Raw genomic sequence first — 16,669 nt, 5'->3', positions numbered from 1 at the left:
CATTTCCTAACTACGTAGGAAATCCCACCGCCCGATCCAGCAGCGCTGCAAGCTTGGAGGAAGCGACTTGCTGACAAACACTGAAGAGTGAGCGGTGGATGGGGAAGGACAGCCGAAATAACCTCTGATCCACAGCCAGACCGACTCAAATGGTACCAGGTGAAAAGGCTAATTATTCTTTCATCACTCATTCTGAATGATTCATTTTCTCAGGTGCAGCTCGGCAGGCTCTCTGCAAACATGTAATAATGATGGACCCCTCTCCCCGGCGTGGTCAATTCCCTTGATAAATACTAATGACTCCAGCTGGATGTCTTCTGCGAAGACGCCAATAATGAGACAAATATCCCCAAAACCAAATTTATCAGCAAAGCTTGTTTTGTTTGTTTTACAATATTAATCAACGATCAGGCAGCTAACAGAAAATGGAGGAGAAAAACAAGCAAAAAAAACTGCACAGAAGAGGGTGTTTATTATAAAAATTTTATTTAGAATAAAACAATGTAGCCATATTACATGTAGTGTGGTCGATCTATTTTACATACCTCAGGAGAAGCGACACAGTTCTGCCATGATAAGATTCATCGTGATTATAATCGTTAAAAATCATCACTAACACCAGTTGACAGCTGGAGGCGGTTATAGTAGTGTTGGTCAGTCTCACAAGTTTTACAGAACGGCATAGATCACGACGACATGACGCAGTGAGGAAAAACCCAACAACAGATGAAGGGATGATGCTCATCATGGGGACTAGAGCTTCTGAGGGCCACACACCCACAGTTTCCTTTTTTTTTTTTAATTATTATTATTTAAAACTTGGTTACTCCTCATCGCAGTGTACACCAATACAGTAAAGCTAAAAGCTTAGAACGCTAAACCAGGTTGTCCATGTTCAAAAGTGATCACAACTGCTTTCAACAACCACAAAAACAAAACTGTGTCTACGAGTCTGAGGTAGCAAGGCAGTCATGGCTTTACTCTGATTTATTAACATATATATCTCCAAAACAAAAGACTATTCTACATAATGGTGACGGGCCTCTTACAAACCAAGATTAAAATCTATATTTTCTGTCCATCTTTTTATGCACAGTCCCAGAATAATTCAAGAGCAGCTCCACACTTGGAATGACAAACTCTTATAGGCACAGAAAGGGTAGAGTTGAGACAAAGTCTGCCGGCATTTTAACACTTTTAAAGGGGAACTTGACATCAAACATGCTACAGGAAGATTTTAAAAGTGACTTTACAATTTCTAAATTATCCTGTCAGCCACCGAGTGTCTTCTTTAATCGTTCCCGCCCCCTTAAATGCTACTTTCGTGACAAATACAAAGGAGCTAAATGTTACACAGCAGTGGAATGACACAAAATGTAACAGTTTGATTTCCCAGTGAAGGCAAAATCCGATCACAAAATCCCAAACCAATCTTTTGTAAGAAACCATATTTTTTCCTATACAGTACATCTGGAAATCTAAAGAAAGAAATAAAACTGACACGAGTTCAATCAAGTTCGGGTACAATCTACAGTTGCATAGTACAAGACGAGATGGTAAAACTAGTTCGGCTGTCTGCTCCTGTGCGTCTTTGGGATTTTGGGGCAGGGAATTGTTTTTGTTTGGGAATGATGCTAGTCTTCACATGGCCTGAAAAACACAAACAGAAAACATTAATATATCATTTTGAAAAAAAAAAAAAAAAAAAGAGAGAGAGAGAAGCAGATCTCGTTACAACACTGAACTTTGCTCGTCTTCAGAGTTCATCTGAAGACGAGTAAACCAACTAAAAGGTGTTTTTTGTTAATCTGAGAGCACTGCTACGTTTCCCCACATCCGAACATTATAGTCGGGGAAGACAGCAATCTAAGTTTGAGAGCTGGAAAATGGACGTAAGTGGCTAAATCCGGTTACCGTCCACTAGAAACGCAGTACGGTGGAGGTGGTGGGCGTGTGTGAAACCACAACTGCCAGCTTAGAAATTGGACTTTAACCTGTAAATGACTGGTTTGTGCACAAGCCAACAGACTGCATAAGAAACTGTCCAAGGACAAAAAGAATAAGGTTTAACAAAAGTGTGAACATGAAAAATTCATGGTGCGTGGGTGTCATATCAGTAAGACTAACCAATGAAGCTGAACTGTGATGAATATAAAACACCAGACCACTAACCTGGTGTTGGATGGATAAGGCCATGCGTATTCTGTATCTACAGTATCTTGTGTGTAAGGAGGTCAAAATGTCACAGATTTCCAACCAGTATATGAAAATATCCAGGCACAATGTCTAAGTTCTAGTTGTCCAACACAGATCAAATGAAAGATGGGGTTGGACTATATTAGAAAATAATGTGATTCATGTATTCATCGCTTCGATTAATCCGCTCTTAATCTCTTTTTCAATCGGCCATTTCGGTGCTTTCAACTATCTAAAAGTGTGTCTTGTTAACGCACTTGGAATAAGAGAGAGTAAATATCAGATTCAAACTGTAGAATCTGACCATCATCTGCATAGGGATATTCAATCAAGCCAAATAGTAGGACCATATTTGTGCTTTTCTCTTATATCTTTTGTAATGGATATTTAATCTGTGTTGAAGTAGGAAAAAAATAATAATCACGATGCAGGTGTAATAAGATATTCATCAAATGGCTTTACCTTCTGTTGTTTCTGACACCAGTGGAAAACCACAGATGGTGCTGGTTTGTTTTTGTCCCATTATAAATTGGGACTGGTGGGAGTTTATGAGTCACAGTGAAATGTACTCTCACTTTTAATGCACATGCATGTGGCTCTCTGTTGCTGAGTGCATGGTGCATTCTGTCAAGCAGCAGAAAAAAAAAAAAATCTGAATTACCTGAGCCTGTTCAACAGGCCAAGCAAAAAAAAAAAGAAAAAGAAAAGAAAAAGAACAATTTTGAAAACTGAATGAGTTACTGGTGCAATCTGAGCGACAGAATGAATTAGATCTGCTATTTGGTTGATTTGTCAGTAGGACCTTTATTAGAACTTAAAAAGAAACTGTCAGAAAGTTGGGATGCTGCAGAGTTCAAGACAAGGGGTGAATAATTACAGTGGGAAGAGGTCAGTGGCAAAAGCTTTCACTGTGCTTCTGTCTTAAAACGCGCCCCGGCCTCGAACCGGGAAGGATGAGGGGGCCGACTAATGGAACTCCCCAGAGATCCATTAGTCGGCTTTTTCTCCCAAACCTTCTGATATGCAAGGAAGTGAAGGCTTTGAGGAGGGCAAGGCTTTAGTGGCAGCACCTGTAATCACTTCTAAAATGTGCTCCTTTCCACCTTCACCCGTCTTAACTAATTACTAAAACACAAACCAGACAATAGGACAAAAACCCAAGCGCAAGCTGCTAATGGTATGCAGATTCATTTACAGCTCTGGCGTTGGGATGGAGGAAAACCATCTCACCTGTGGTCTTGAGGAGAGGCTTGAGGCTGCGGGAGAGAAAACAAAACAGCAGTTTAACGCTTTGAGAATCATCAGTTCATCTGTTTGCATTCGTCTAGCGGTAAATCATCAGCCCGCGGGTGCCTTCCTCATTCTGATGCACACATCCAGCTCATTCCCCCAGCTGCCTCAGAGCGGAGCAGGAACCGAAGCCTAATATCGCTGGAGCGCATGCGAGATTAGAATGGATTTTTAACTAATGCCCTCATCTCGGTTCCAGCTCCGAAAACTGAATGCAATCTAAATGTGGCGAGCTTCGATTCAATATTTGAGCATTTTTTTTATAATCGCTCTGATTAACGTCCACAAAAGTGAATATTGTTTCAAATCGGGCAACAAGGGTTTGACTTTATTACAGCCCACCAAGTACTTAAGTGATGACAAGAGATGCACTTTGAAATTAAAGGTCGTAAGGTTTTATATCACTAGGGTACAGAATAATAAATCAGAATATCATCAAAAAGATTATTTTTCAGCCTATTCGTTCAAAAGGAGCATAACACAGCCTACTTAAACATCAAAGTTGACAACATGCATGCAGGCAGATGATAGTGAGTTTATGATGCAATGAGTGAGTGAAGGAACCATCACAGTGGAGAGGAGTGGATAGAAAATGCTAACAAGTCAGGAGGATTGTGTGAAAAAACATTTTTACAGATTTCTGCTCTTTATAGCAGAGTTTTGGTATGTTTGGCTATATAATCAATATTATATGGAAAATAACTAACACGTTTATCTAGATAAAAACAAACTCAGTGAGTGTTGAGAAAACATCTGTAAATCTGGTCAAATTTGTCACACTAATCACGGATTGAGCAGTGAATCTTCTCCAGATCGGGAAGTGAAGCTCGATAGGTCAAAGGTCGAGTGCTGCAACAATACCACAGCTCTGGCCAACAGTGAACCAAAAAAGCTGAGTGTGGTACTTTAAACTAAATCCTCCTCCCAACTCTCACTCAGAAAAGCCACAGAGGGTAAAAGTTCAGTTGTGCATCAGCAATCGCACTCAAACCCTGGAGCATTTCTTTTCAAAATCTTAAAACTTCTCTCAAATAGTTGCATTTCAACTGTGGATTACACTTTCTAAAAGCAAAAACTGGACACGAGTTTAATTTTAGATCTCACTAATGGTAAAATAGACTCCAGATCTTGCAGTTATTCTCTGAGGATATGTGACGATAAGAAATTCACACCAAATCAGGACTGTGGGAGTTTAAAACCCATGTCTGTTCAGTGGTTAGTTAGATTTTGCTCTCATGTTACAGTGATAGTGGATAAAATTTGACAATAACATGTTAGGTCAGTAGATTATGTCTATTTGGGGGGGGGGAAAAAAAAAAAGAGGAATAAATGCCTCAAAATCAAATGCTGTTGGATTTTTCTACAGGTAGCCGACTCATAGCAGAGCAAAGCCATGGACCCCTGGTATAACTTTAACTTTTCTTAAAAGATGGGAGTCCTGAGCGCCGTTTCATGTTCAACGTTTGAACATGAATGCGTGCTGAGAGCTGCAACAGCCTGACAGATAATCTGTGAAGAGCTCGAGCCGATATAACCGCAGTGTGTTTGGCCTGCAGCATTTCAAAGGCGGGAATGAGCTAATCCATAAGATCCAGAAAATCCAATCATGTCGTAAAAAAAAGATTTGCCGTTCCCAATATTTACGGGACACATTTAATCATTTATGAAAACACTAGTAAACGTTGTACTAGTCAAACAACATACCAGTAATTGAGAGTTATATATATAAAAAAAAAAACCCAGATAAATCATGAAGCAACTAAGTATATGCTGACTTGTTTTTAGAGAATGGCTAATTGGAGTCGGCCATAATAATAATAATAATAATAATAATAATAATAATAATAAAAAAACAAAGGGAGCTGTCCAACAAAAAAAAACAAAAAAAAAGACGGTGACTTTTGACTCCTCGTGGCAAAACACAAACATGCGGATGCTGGTGGGGTGGGGGGAGGTGAAGGAGGACTGGGAAACTTACGACTGCATGCAGGAAAGGAGTTGTTAATCTGCTCCATTACATCTGCCAGGTCAGAGCTGCTGTTGTGGGGGGCAAGCAGCTCTTCTGGACACACACAGGCACAAAGAGGTGTGTTTACAGCAACAGGATACACTTCACTACCTAGTCTTTCGGAGCTACGAGTGACTGTTCGATTTTCAGGGGTAGATTCTCATATTTAAGACAGACGCTCAGATTTGTCTGTGTGTGTGTGGTTTGTGTTTTAAATGCAATACATCAAGGCTGAGCTGTCTCACCCGAGTTTTCCATAAGTGGTCCTCTATCTTGCACAGTGGGGGATGATGCTCCGTTTACTCTCGAGTCCGCCTCCGGCTGATAGAGGAGGAGGAAAAAGGAAAAAAAGATTCAGATATCTAAACAAAACACAACCTGCTCAGCAAACGCGAGAGCAAGAGTAAGCATGTGGGAGGGCACAATGAGGCCGTTATAGGACTTTTGAATTACGTAAACATTTCTCAAAGTCCCCGCTAAAAAGTTTCCCACTGAGAATAAAAGCTCCAGCGTGACTCATTCAAGGACCTCAAAGGATTTTGGGTTTTTTTTTCCCCCCTCGCGGGCGACAGACAAATTCCTAAAATCCAATATAAATGATTGAAATGAAAGTTATGAAACTCTGCCAAAAGATATAGCAAATGTTATTGTGCCCACATTGAAAGAAACAGCATAAAAGTTTAATGAGTCTCCATTAATGTTGTTACATTTGTTGCTCCAAGCGCACAAAGTAGCTCAGACAGTAAACACAGATAACCTGTCGCAATCAGACAGACTGTGCTGACTTTTAATTGCTTTTTTTTAAACAGGGCGATTACAGTAGGAGACTCACAAAATCACCTTTAATAGAAGAATTTCACCATTAGCTATGGTGAAATTATAGCTAATAATTTATGCCATCACTGATAAGGATCGGTGGTGATAAATCAATTTTAAAAAAGTAATTTTTCCAAGATTGAAGCACAGCATTCCCCCTATAAAGATCAGAAACTCACATTTTCTTTGGGGTTTCTGCCTGAAACTAGAGAAACTTTTACTCCCTTCCTCATCTCTAATAACCATCATCTTCTTTATTTGCTGTCGCCTAAGCGTGGTGAGCGAAGCAGACAGCCCTGGAAACAGCCACAGAGTCCAACTGTTATCTTAAGGCTTGTCTTAAAATAGCTGAGGTCAGAGGTTGGGTCGGTCCTAAGGGGGTGTAAATTTAATGCGCGTAATCGGGCGGGCTTTTTCAAAATTCACCCTTGAGCTTGGCATCAAATTTCAGCAATGACACACCGACACCTTGCTAGGTCTCCAGAGACTCAAATTTCAAACAATACCGGTTTATATGTAGTGAAACGATGGATGCAATATGTTTACACTGGTACCTGTGCATGCTGCATTATGTTTGTATTTGTCTTTCAGAGACAGAGTCGATATCGCTTCGCTTCAGAATCTGCTGAAAAATTCAAACAAGCCTTCAGAAAAATTCTTGCAGCGAAGCCAGATTTTGTCTAGTGTTTGATCTACTTCACTTGAACTGTTTTGGTTTTTATTGCTTGTACTTATTTACAACGGAGTCGTGACACACACATAAAAAGTGTAAGAAGCTGCCTATGCAAGCTAAACAACAGCGGCAGGGTGGCATGGTGTGCATAAGAAATGTGGTTGCCATGACAATGACAGTCAAGATGGTTTTAATGTAAATAAATCTTTGGCTTTTGTGACAAAACTTACAAATCAGTTGGGAAAAAGAAATAATGTGGATGATTAAAACTGGTAATGTTTTTTTTTTTTTTTATCTATTGAGGGCCTGGAGTAACAAATTATGTTCGATATTATCAGTGTTTAATTTTCACTCGGCTAATATTACCTAGTGAAGTTTAAGAGTAGTTTATTCTAGACTTTGATGCTTTAAAAGGGTCAATTTTGCTCCTTCGCTCAGCAAAAATACTCTCAATTCATATTCACAGAACATTTTAGAGTAAAAGTCATCGATTGATACAGAAACTGCTCGGAGATTTCAAGACGCCATTAAAGTGAAAATCCTTTTGATTCAGTTTCTGTAACAAAATTGATTCACCCGCATTTCAGTCATATGTAAGTGATCTTTTACGTTCATTGTTGTAACTGGTCAAAGACTCAATGCAATCGTCTGGACTTCTCTAGTTAACCTTTCAATCAATTTGGCGATATATGATCCTGAGAAATGAATTTGACTGCAGCAAATTAAAATTAGGATTGAAGTGAACTCCATGTAATTGGATCTGAACATGATGGAGTGGCTGGATTATACTGGAATGAGCTGGACCAATATAATTTTGAATTTATAGGAATCCATGTAACAGAATATCAATTGGAAGTGCCTTGAAATAGGACTTGCTATGAATTATGCTTCACATTCACTGGACACTTTATTAGGTACAGCTTGCTAGTATGGGATCCACATAGACTTTTAGAACTGCCTTAATCCCTAATAAGGAACATTCCTCAGAGATCGTGGACCTGATTGAGTGACCTGCACCTTAACATATAGTGCCACCATTAGTGCCACCCTGTTTCTGGCTTTGCACCAATCAGGAAGTCGATTTAGCCGCTTGTTTTCTCAGTTGGGATTGTTTTTTTTGTTTTGTTTTTTCTGTTAGCTGCAGCACTGCCCATTTTTTTGCTTTGCACAACCAATCTAACCTCCATGAGCCATTAGGTCAGCAGACCCAAAACAAATCTGTAGGGTATTGATGGAAAGGTGGGGGAATCAATGGTGGAGGCAGGAAGGCGGCGATATGATTTAGATCTAATGTATCAGCTTATTGTTCGTTTTTATAAACAACAGGTCAAGAATAAAAAGACGTCGCAAGGAAGTGGAAAACCAACGGCAAGTTTGGATTATTAAATTATTAGATGCTACTGTTTTATTGAATTTTTTTTTTGCTTCCTCTAATAAATTAATGAGCTGTTCTGAGAAGCTCCTATCTGCTGGTGTTTGTGAGATTCTAAACAGTGATTACTGTCCTGCTGCTCCTCACCAAAAAGCCTAATGAATTAATAGCAAATACAGCTAACAGGGGAAAATAACCTTTTAATTATAGTTATGTAGGAGTGGAGTTAAAGGAGACTTCATAGGAGCAAAAATAAGAATTTCTCTGGAGAAATTAGTAATATTTAAATTTAAAGAGCAGATAAATCTTAACTGGATAGTACCTGCTTTTGAAAGATGATCACAGATTAAATTAAGTTCTTAAAAGCATTAAAGTTTGAATGTTATTTATGACACCTCAGTTTTACTTTTGCCTACTCTTTATACAGGAGAAGTCTGTGATCTTCAACAAAATTTGCTTTGTCAGATGAAATAAGATTCTTTTAGAGGAGATTTATATTTAAGTTTTTGTGGATTTTGTAGAAACCTCACATTTGCATTGATGCTTCACAGTAATAGTTCTCACTTTTTCTTGTCCAGATAAATCATTTTCCAGACAGATAACTAACCAGAGGCGACACATTTGCTCCATTCATCTGCAGTCCATTCTTGTTCTTGCAGCAAAATGTCACTCAGTCAGTAAGTGACTAAAATGTAGTGAAAAAATAAATGCAGTGCATTGTTCTCAAATAGTACATTTCTGGGAGGAATGTAAAAAACCCCCACAATACTTGTGAAGCTAAATAATACACCATATGTTTGTGAATACACAGATTCAAGCATTTTGAGCAAGTCAGGAGAATACAAATGTCACACGTAGCTTTTCTCCTGACATGTTACTTTTTGAATTTTGGTGATAAATCTTTCAAAGGAGTTGAAAGACTTCAGTAACCTGGTGCAGTAGCTGTCGCAGGCGGTGGAGCTGCGACTCCAGCTGCTTGTTGTGTTCCTCCAGGATGTGCATGCGCGCCTCCAGCCGGCCTTTGTGTTGTCGCAGCAGCTTGGCTTCAGCCAGAAGATCAGCCTCGTCAGGAAGAGCGGACTGGCCCTCCGACTCCCAGGGCGTTGCAGCTGGGGCGCCTCGTTGGCCATGCTGTTCTCTTAGCTGTTCGTACTCCCTCTGCAGGGCCCTGAGATAGTTGGAGGGGAAGCAAAATGCTAGAATAAATCCATGACGAACACCTGGACGGCTGAATAACTCTCATCGGCTAATCAAGATTACCACCCGCCATTCTTGTTAGTCTTCATTAACTCATAAATATTACAGATTAAATAAAAAGCTCGGCAGCCTTGGTTTGAACCGTCACAGTGGGATGAGGCACAAAAGTCCTTCATTAACGTTTACTTCTGCTTTCTGCTACCTCAGTTAATTCCTACTGATGTAACGCAAAAGGACCTGCCACGCCAAATCTCTCACCTCCATCCTTCCTTTCCTTCCTTCCTTCTCAGTGGAGAACCATAAGCTGCAGTGCTTTACTTAAGTTGGCATTTATGAGTCTGGCACTAAAGCTCCCGCAGCTCTCCCACAGAGAAGGTGTATGTGTGTAATCAGTGTTAAATCACTCCAGTTGAGCTCCTGGCTCTGCAAAAAAGCATTTCCACAACAATAGACTTTGCAGTCATTGTTCTTACCAAGTCCATTTAATTTACAAATCAAACTTTGTGTGCAAGCGCCAATGGAGTTACGGGAAGTGTGCACCTGGAGTCTCCTTTGCTCGACGCAGCAAACAGTGAACAGACTACAATAACGCAGTGTAAGGAAATGAAGCCTCTTCACTTTTATTTTCATGTAAAATATCAGCATCTGCAAAACTTGATTTTTGCACAGTTTGACGGAATTTTTTTTTCCCTCAATCTGAACAATCAGGCGTGATAAATCAATTTAAATGAGAACATCCTGTTTTTGATGTGCTTAAAAGTCACCTCTGTTCCTCCTCCAGTTGGGCGATGATCCGCTCCAGCTCGCCTCTCTCCTCCCTCTCCACAGCCTGTAGTATCTGGGCAGGACTCTGCGGCTGGCTGGACGGGGAGCCCTCTCCGCCCAGCGTCTGGCAGTACTGGATGATCAGAGCGTGTTCGTCATCCCTGTGAGAACGGCAGCGTGTTAGGCGAGTGAGGATCAGTGATCATCAGTTTAGGTTGAGGAGCAGAAAGTTTTTTTGTTTTTTTTTACAAGCTCTTTGAAATTTTATAACATAAAAAATGTTCTGCAGAATTAAAGAATTAAGGCAGGAACTTAAATGAAGCATAAATTACTCTATTATGAAAAGACTTTTAAAGGAAAATGAAGATGGGAAAATTTTTTGAAATAATTAGAAATGCACAGAGAGATTGGCTAATGACATCTGTCTCTTTTTTTTATTTGACCACCCATGATTGGCAAACCCCAGATGTTGATCTCTACAATTGGATCTTTTTGCCAATCAGTGAATGCCAACAACGCATGTAGTTGATTTTTTTTTTCTTTTTTTTTGATTGGACAGAATGTAAAATGCATCTTCATACGAATAGATTTAATCATTTGTTTTGTAAATTGCATTAAAATTACATTTGTTGTGAATCAGCATCATATACATAAAACTGAAAAATTAAATTCACAGAGCCAACAGGTTCTACTGACATCCAAATTAAGTATATTATGTAGTGTTTTTATCTGCAGAGTATCCATCCATCCATCCATCCATTTTCTTTACACCCTTGTCCCTTAGTGGGTTCGGGAGGGTTGCTGGTGCCTCTCCAGCTATCGTTCTGGGCGAGAAGCTGGCTACACCCTGGACAGGTCGCCAGTCTGTCACAGGGCAACACAGAGACAAACAACCATGCACACACACTCACACCTAGGGGCAATTTGGAGAGGCCGATTAACCTGACATGTTTTTGGACTGTGAGAGGAAACCGGAGTACCTGGAGAAAACCCATGCATGCACGGGAGAACATGCAAACTCCATGCAGAAATACCGGGGCCGGGAATCAAACCCAGAACCTTCTTGCTGCAAGGCAACAGCTCTACCAACTGCAGCCCACTGTGCAGCCCATCTGCACAGCCCATCCTTTTACTCATAATTTTTGGTTAACATGTTTGATTTCTTGATAGTATGCAAAGTCGTAAAATTGTGGAATGGATCATACAGAAAGGGGAATGATTTCATTTTCTTAGCTGTTCTACTTAACTCAGCATGCATTATCTAAATGCCCTTATTGATTTCAGCAAAAGGAAAAACTGAAAGAAAATCAAAATTGTTTATTTACAGCCCTTAGTGAATATTGCTGCTAAAAAAGGGCTGTGAATCTATTATTTTTATTTTAATACAAAAAAAAAACATTAATTAAGTCAATTAGCCCAAAGAAAAAGTGTTTCTTTTTTTTTTTTTTTTTTTAAGAAGTTATTGACCTCTACTTTATCCACAAACATTGTTTTCCTCCTTCTGGCACACTTTTCTTATTTTGGTGTCTACAAACAACGGGTGGAACGGACTATGATGTAGAACATGAAGGAAATTATTCAAGTGCAAACGTCTTCACATTTTTCATCAAACTTTGAGGGAGCTAGCATCCTGAATTTTAGCAGGAAATGTATCATTTAAAACAAGTTTCCTGTAACCATTTCATTTAAAACTTCACAATTTATGAATTTATAAGTGGATGGTGAGCTGCATGGTGGTCAGTTGCCTAGCAGCAGGAAGGTCCTGGGTTCAGGTTTTGCCGAGAGCCTTTCTGATCTGAGTTCGTGTTGTTCTATGAATACTGTAATCCACAACACAAAAACATGCATGTTTTGTGGGGATCCTAATTTGCCCGTAAGTGTGCGTGCTTCAGCAACTGATCTTCTCATTTGTCTAGTTTGTTGACGCTATGATTTAACCAGCCCAAAATGAGCCACAAATCTCACCTATTCCTCCATATTTTTCAGTTTCCAGACTCAAATTAGCAATATTCACACGGTGTTACAGAGACAATAGCAGCAACTGTTGCAAACACCCTCATAAAACGATGTGGTGTGAAGTTAAAGATCTTCAGCTATAGCATATCTGGTACAATGAATGCTCCATAATCCCTAGCGGGACACGTGCCAGTCTGAGCTATCTGATTATTACAGAAATAAAAGGAGAAATCGGCGACGGAGAGAGAATGGCAGCAGCGGAGCTCGGCAGACAGATTAAAAGATACAAGGAAAGAGGAGAAATGGCTGCTGTCTGTACAAGTATTTATCTGTCATCTCAATGATAATGAGAAGAGGTGGCAGGTCTTCCTAAAGCCCAGCCATCACCTTTATTCTGAGGAATATCAAACACTTGACAACCACACTTCAGGAAAAAGGGAAGAAAGTTGACTTTTTAAATGATTTATTCACCGCTAAAGTGACTTATTTTGAGAGGCAGTTTGACGGCTTGAAATAAAGTTTGGCAGAGAAAGTTCAGTTGTGCTGCGGCGGCACATAAAGCTCTTTCTGAAGTGTGCTTCAACTGTCATCTTGCCGTCTTAATAACGAAGAAAGCATATTTTTGTCTCATGCATACACACAGTCGTGAAAGAAATTAGGACACACCATTAAACATTCAGATCCTGCAAAGGAAATGTTAAGATATACATGTTGCTGATCTTATGGAGTGGAATACTGTGAAGAAACTAAGGTGGCTTGTCTGGTGGTGAGGCTGGCCAGGTCCTCCTGCAGCAAAGCATCACCAAACCATGACACATCCACCTCCATGCTAAGAAGTTGGTTTTCCCTGGAGAGACGTATGTAGTTAAATAATTCAAATAAAAAATATTGCAGCTCATCGGTTCATGTTTTTAATTGGCAAACTTTGACAAGACCGTCATGGTTTTTCTCAAGAGCAAATGTTACCTTCTTGTCAGTGTCGTTCTGATAGTAATGTTGTGTTTTTGTATGAAAATAAATCTAACATGAACTGCACAGGGACTAAAGTTGTTTTCTTCAGTTTTTTATTATTTCCCTAAACATCGGAAAACTTTCCAAACGTGCTTTTAATGAGGCGCCTCGTCCATGATGCATTACAATTCCTATCGGTTTAAAATGAATATTTAAAGTACATATAAATGTATTTGAAAAGCAAACTTCTTTTACAGTTCTAGTCACTGCTTGAGCTATTGTAATTGCACTGTGCTCATTAAATCATTGGGAGAGAATCTAAACTAGGTAAGAAAGCCACAGAAATATCATTTTAATTAGAGAAGTACTAAAATATAGGACAGCCCAGACTTTGATAATAATTTATCAATGCACAGTAAAACAAAACAAAGTAAATTAATCTGGACAGTACTTTTGCCCCATGTGACAAATAAAGCAGATAAGATTTAATTTTCTGGCCTATAAGATGGCATGGTTGTCCTCGTTAACACATCCTTGTGTTAGAATAATCACTTTTTCTCCATTTCAAAGCAATAATTTTAAGTTAACACATAATAAACTAGTGTTATATCACTCTGACATTTATGAACTAAAAATATGAACGCCAGGCACGTATTCGGGTTCACTGGTAATGTGTAAATTAGTAAAGGCTCCTCTGAAGAGGAAATTGTTCATTTGAAATCTTTTACCATTTGACATCTTTGAATTTCAGCCAAGAGCTTAAAGTACATATTCAGAATGTAAGTATTGCAGTTTACCTAATAAAAGAGATTATAAATATTCTCCCTTATAAAAAGGCAGTAATTGCAGTTTTCCATGACCCTGAATTGAACTCAGAGAATCATAAATAAAGCTAATGAGAGCTACTCAAAGATATTTTGCCTCTCCTCACATAAAAGGACACAAAGAAGAAGATTCCTCAAAAATGAAGGGAGCTTTTTATCACTCTGCAGCTTCATGCTTTTCAAAGAACCCAGGGTTGTATTCCTAACATTAAGATCTACAGACAGAAAACAGAGCAACTCTTCATTGCATTTTCAGATTGCAGTTGCATGAGAACTGGTTGTAAGCTAACCTGGAAACTGAAGGATTATATAGATCCGGGTGTCCAGATGATGTCCTGCATGGTTTAGATCAGTGGTTCTTAACCTTTTTTGAGGTACCGAACCCACCAGTTTCATATGTGCATTCACTGAACCCTTCTGTAGTGATAAATAAAATATAATTTTTTACCCACCAAATTCAAGATCTTGGGTCACCCCAAGATCACCTAGTCTTCTTAAAAGGTAGAGTCTCTGAGAACAGTTCTTCAAAATATAGTCAGTGTTTTCAGCAAAGTTGAGCTGACTGTCCAGGAACGACCCAAGGTATTTAAAATTTGCCCCAGTTTCAGCAGGTTGGCCATCGAGAGAAACTGGAACCACTTTAAGGTCTTGTTTAGATCATTTAATTAGCTCTACATTCTTAAGAGAATGAAAAATTAATAATAAATAATAAACACTTTGCGGTATTCTGATTTACTTATGTAATTATATTAGTTGTGTTACCACCCCCCACGCCACTAGAGGCAGAACTAACCCCGAAAAGATGCGACTAAGGAGCAGATTTAGAAGCTATAGAATTAAGTAAAAAAAAGTTTTGCTGAAGTTCAAATCCATGCTGAGAGTGGAGCTCCTTCAATCAGTGCTCCTCCGCAGCTCTGATTGGCTCAGCAATGTAAAGTGATCCTCTGCAGCAAGTGATGGCAAAGCGGCGCGTCATCACGACTTTACACAGTGTGTCTTTACCTCCGCCGAACCCCTGGGGTTCGATCGAACCCAGGTTAAGAACCACTAGTTTAGATGTTGGCCTGGTTACACCTGAATCTGGTCTAATTTTTAGACTCTGGTAAACAGCTGAAGGTAATTCAGCTATTTACACCAAAAAAGTAGGTTACTGTTACGATGAAGAGTTCATTAAAAAATAGAGCTCCACTGGATTTTAAGTAGTTTGGAGATGTTAAATCTATTTATTTGATGATTTTCATTAAATTTTCTGTGAAATGTTAATAAATAAGTGTTGCTACTCTAGGTCATTGGAACCATGCTTTCTTTTGGTAATTATTTTTGTTTTGTTTTTTTTCCTATATTTACCTCTATATTTTACCTCTTTTTCTAAATAATGAGCTGAACTTTGTCTTTTTTTCCCAGTCCCTTTCTGTAGTTTAAGCATTTGGATTCTATATCTGGAGGCAGGACCGAGTACTTATTTATTTTTCCTTTCTCCCCCTTTGAAAGGCTGGGCTTTAATTACCTTTAGAAGTGTTTTATTATATGCATCTAATGTTCTGAGTTGCATGCATGAGCCTGTTTCATCCGACAAGACTCTGGCATCATTAAAACCGTCAAGTCTGGTCAGACTCACCAAACGTTTATTTCTTTTGCAACTTCCCCTTTTCCAAGCTCACCTGAGTTACAGCCTTAAGATTTATTACCTTTTATTAGTTTTTTTTAATGTAGTTACATGAAAATTTTTGCCTACTGACATTCTCATAAAAACAGAGAGATGAATGAATGAAGGCTGTTTTTGCCCCCCGAGAAAGAACACACTCCATGGATGGGTAATTATTGTTTTTTTTATCTACTTTGGTGAAGTAGAAAGGTTAAGGTAATAAATATTGACATTGCTGTGATAATGATACACCAGAAGGATATTTTTCAACCATCATCACTAGAAAGTGTGGCTGGGATTGTTGCACGTCTGTTTAAGCTATTTTTCTGCTGTTGAGTCCAAGAAATACATAATAAATATCAATGCATTTTAAAATATGATTTGATATAATTATTACTTCATTTTAATTGGACAGCTGGACTGCTTAAGCAGCTATTTCAATAATAGCTAGGTTTTATTTTAGGAAAAGTATTTGTATTTAGAAGGATCTGACAAAAAAAGACCAACATTTTTTATTGATATTACAATTAATACAGTAGATATTTTTAGTCTACATTGCCCAAACCCTGTTATACTCAGCTTTTCTTTAGCAAACGTAACATTTAGTAAACTGCTTTTTAACGGCTCCCACAGCGTCAATAAATACCAATCGATTTTTTTTATTTTATAATTAAGATCTCTGAGTGTTTGGAAGATTTTTTTGTTTGTTTGTTTTACATTTTCTGTCTTTTTAGGGTATCTAACCTCCACAATGTTTCATAAAATTCTTTATGGCATTTTAAAATTCCACAAAAATGACATAAATAAATAAAACTGAGATCGCAAGTTGAATTCCACTCGGCTCCTGCTGCAACAGACAGAAATACACACACACACACACTCTTCCCTCTGGAATATTCCTATGCTGTGACAGGACAAACTGGTATGATGAGAAAAGGCTCCAGTTGAGAAACCTAAAATATGGCAGTGATGCCAT

General features: G+C 38.8%; 1 protein-coding gene across 11 annotated transcripts in view; it reads right to left on the bottom strand.

Annotated features, from left to right (window-relative positions):
• Positions 1-1,365: 1,365 nt before the first annotated feature.
• utrn (utrophin) overlaps positions 1,366-16,669 on the bottom strand; it is a 192,255-nt gene continuing 176,951 nt past the window's right edge. For 10 of the 11 annotated variants that reach the window (XM_015049921.1, XM_015049918.1, XM_015049925.1 and 7 more), the window contains 6 exons: positions 10,317-10,478; positions 9,286-9,523; positions 5,740-5,815; positions 5,465-5,548; positions 3,427-3,452; positions 1,366-1,650 (listed from right to left, as the gene is read on the bottom strand). In XM_015049921.1, the coding sequence (XP_014905407.1) occupies positions 1,642-1,650; positions 3,427-3,452; positions 5,465-5,548; positions 5,740-5,815; positions 9,286-9,523; positions 10,317-10,478 (595 nt within the window). In that variant the 3' untranslated portion in view covers positions 1,366-1,641. The remainder of the gene's footprint in view (positions 1,651-3,426; positions 3,453-5,464; positions 5,549-5,739; positions 5,816-9,285; positions 9,524-10,316; positions 10,479-16,669) is intronic. The other variant, XM_015049926.1, reaches the window with a different exon arrangement.

Source organism: Poecilia latipinna, unplaced genomic scaffold (genome assembly GCF_001443285.1).
Source record: "Poecilia latipinna isolate Pla-1442-1.1 unplaced genomic scaffold, P_latipinna-1.0 Scaffold966, whole genome shotgun sequence".
Taxonomy (NCBI): domain Eukaryota; kingdom Metazoa; phylum Chordata; class Actinopteri; order Cyprinodontiformes; family Poeciliidae; genus Poecilia; species Poecilia latipinna.
Note: the sequence above shows the minus strand (reverse complement) of the source record. Positions and strands in the feature narration are given on the sequence as shown.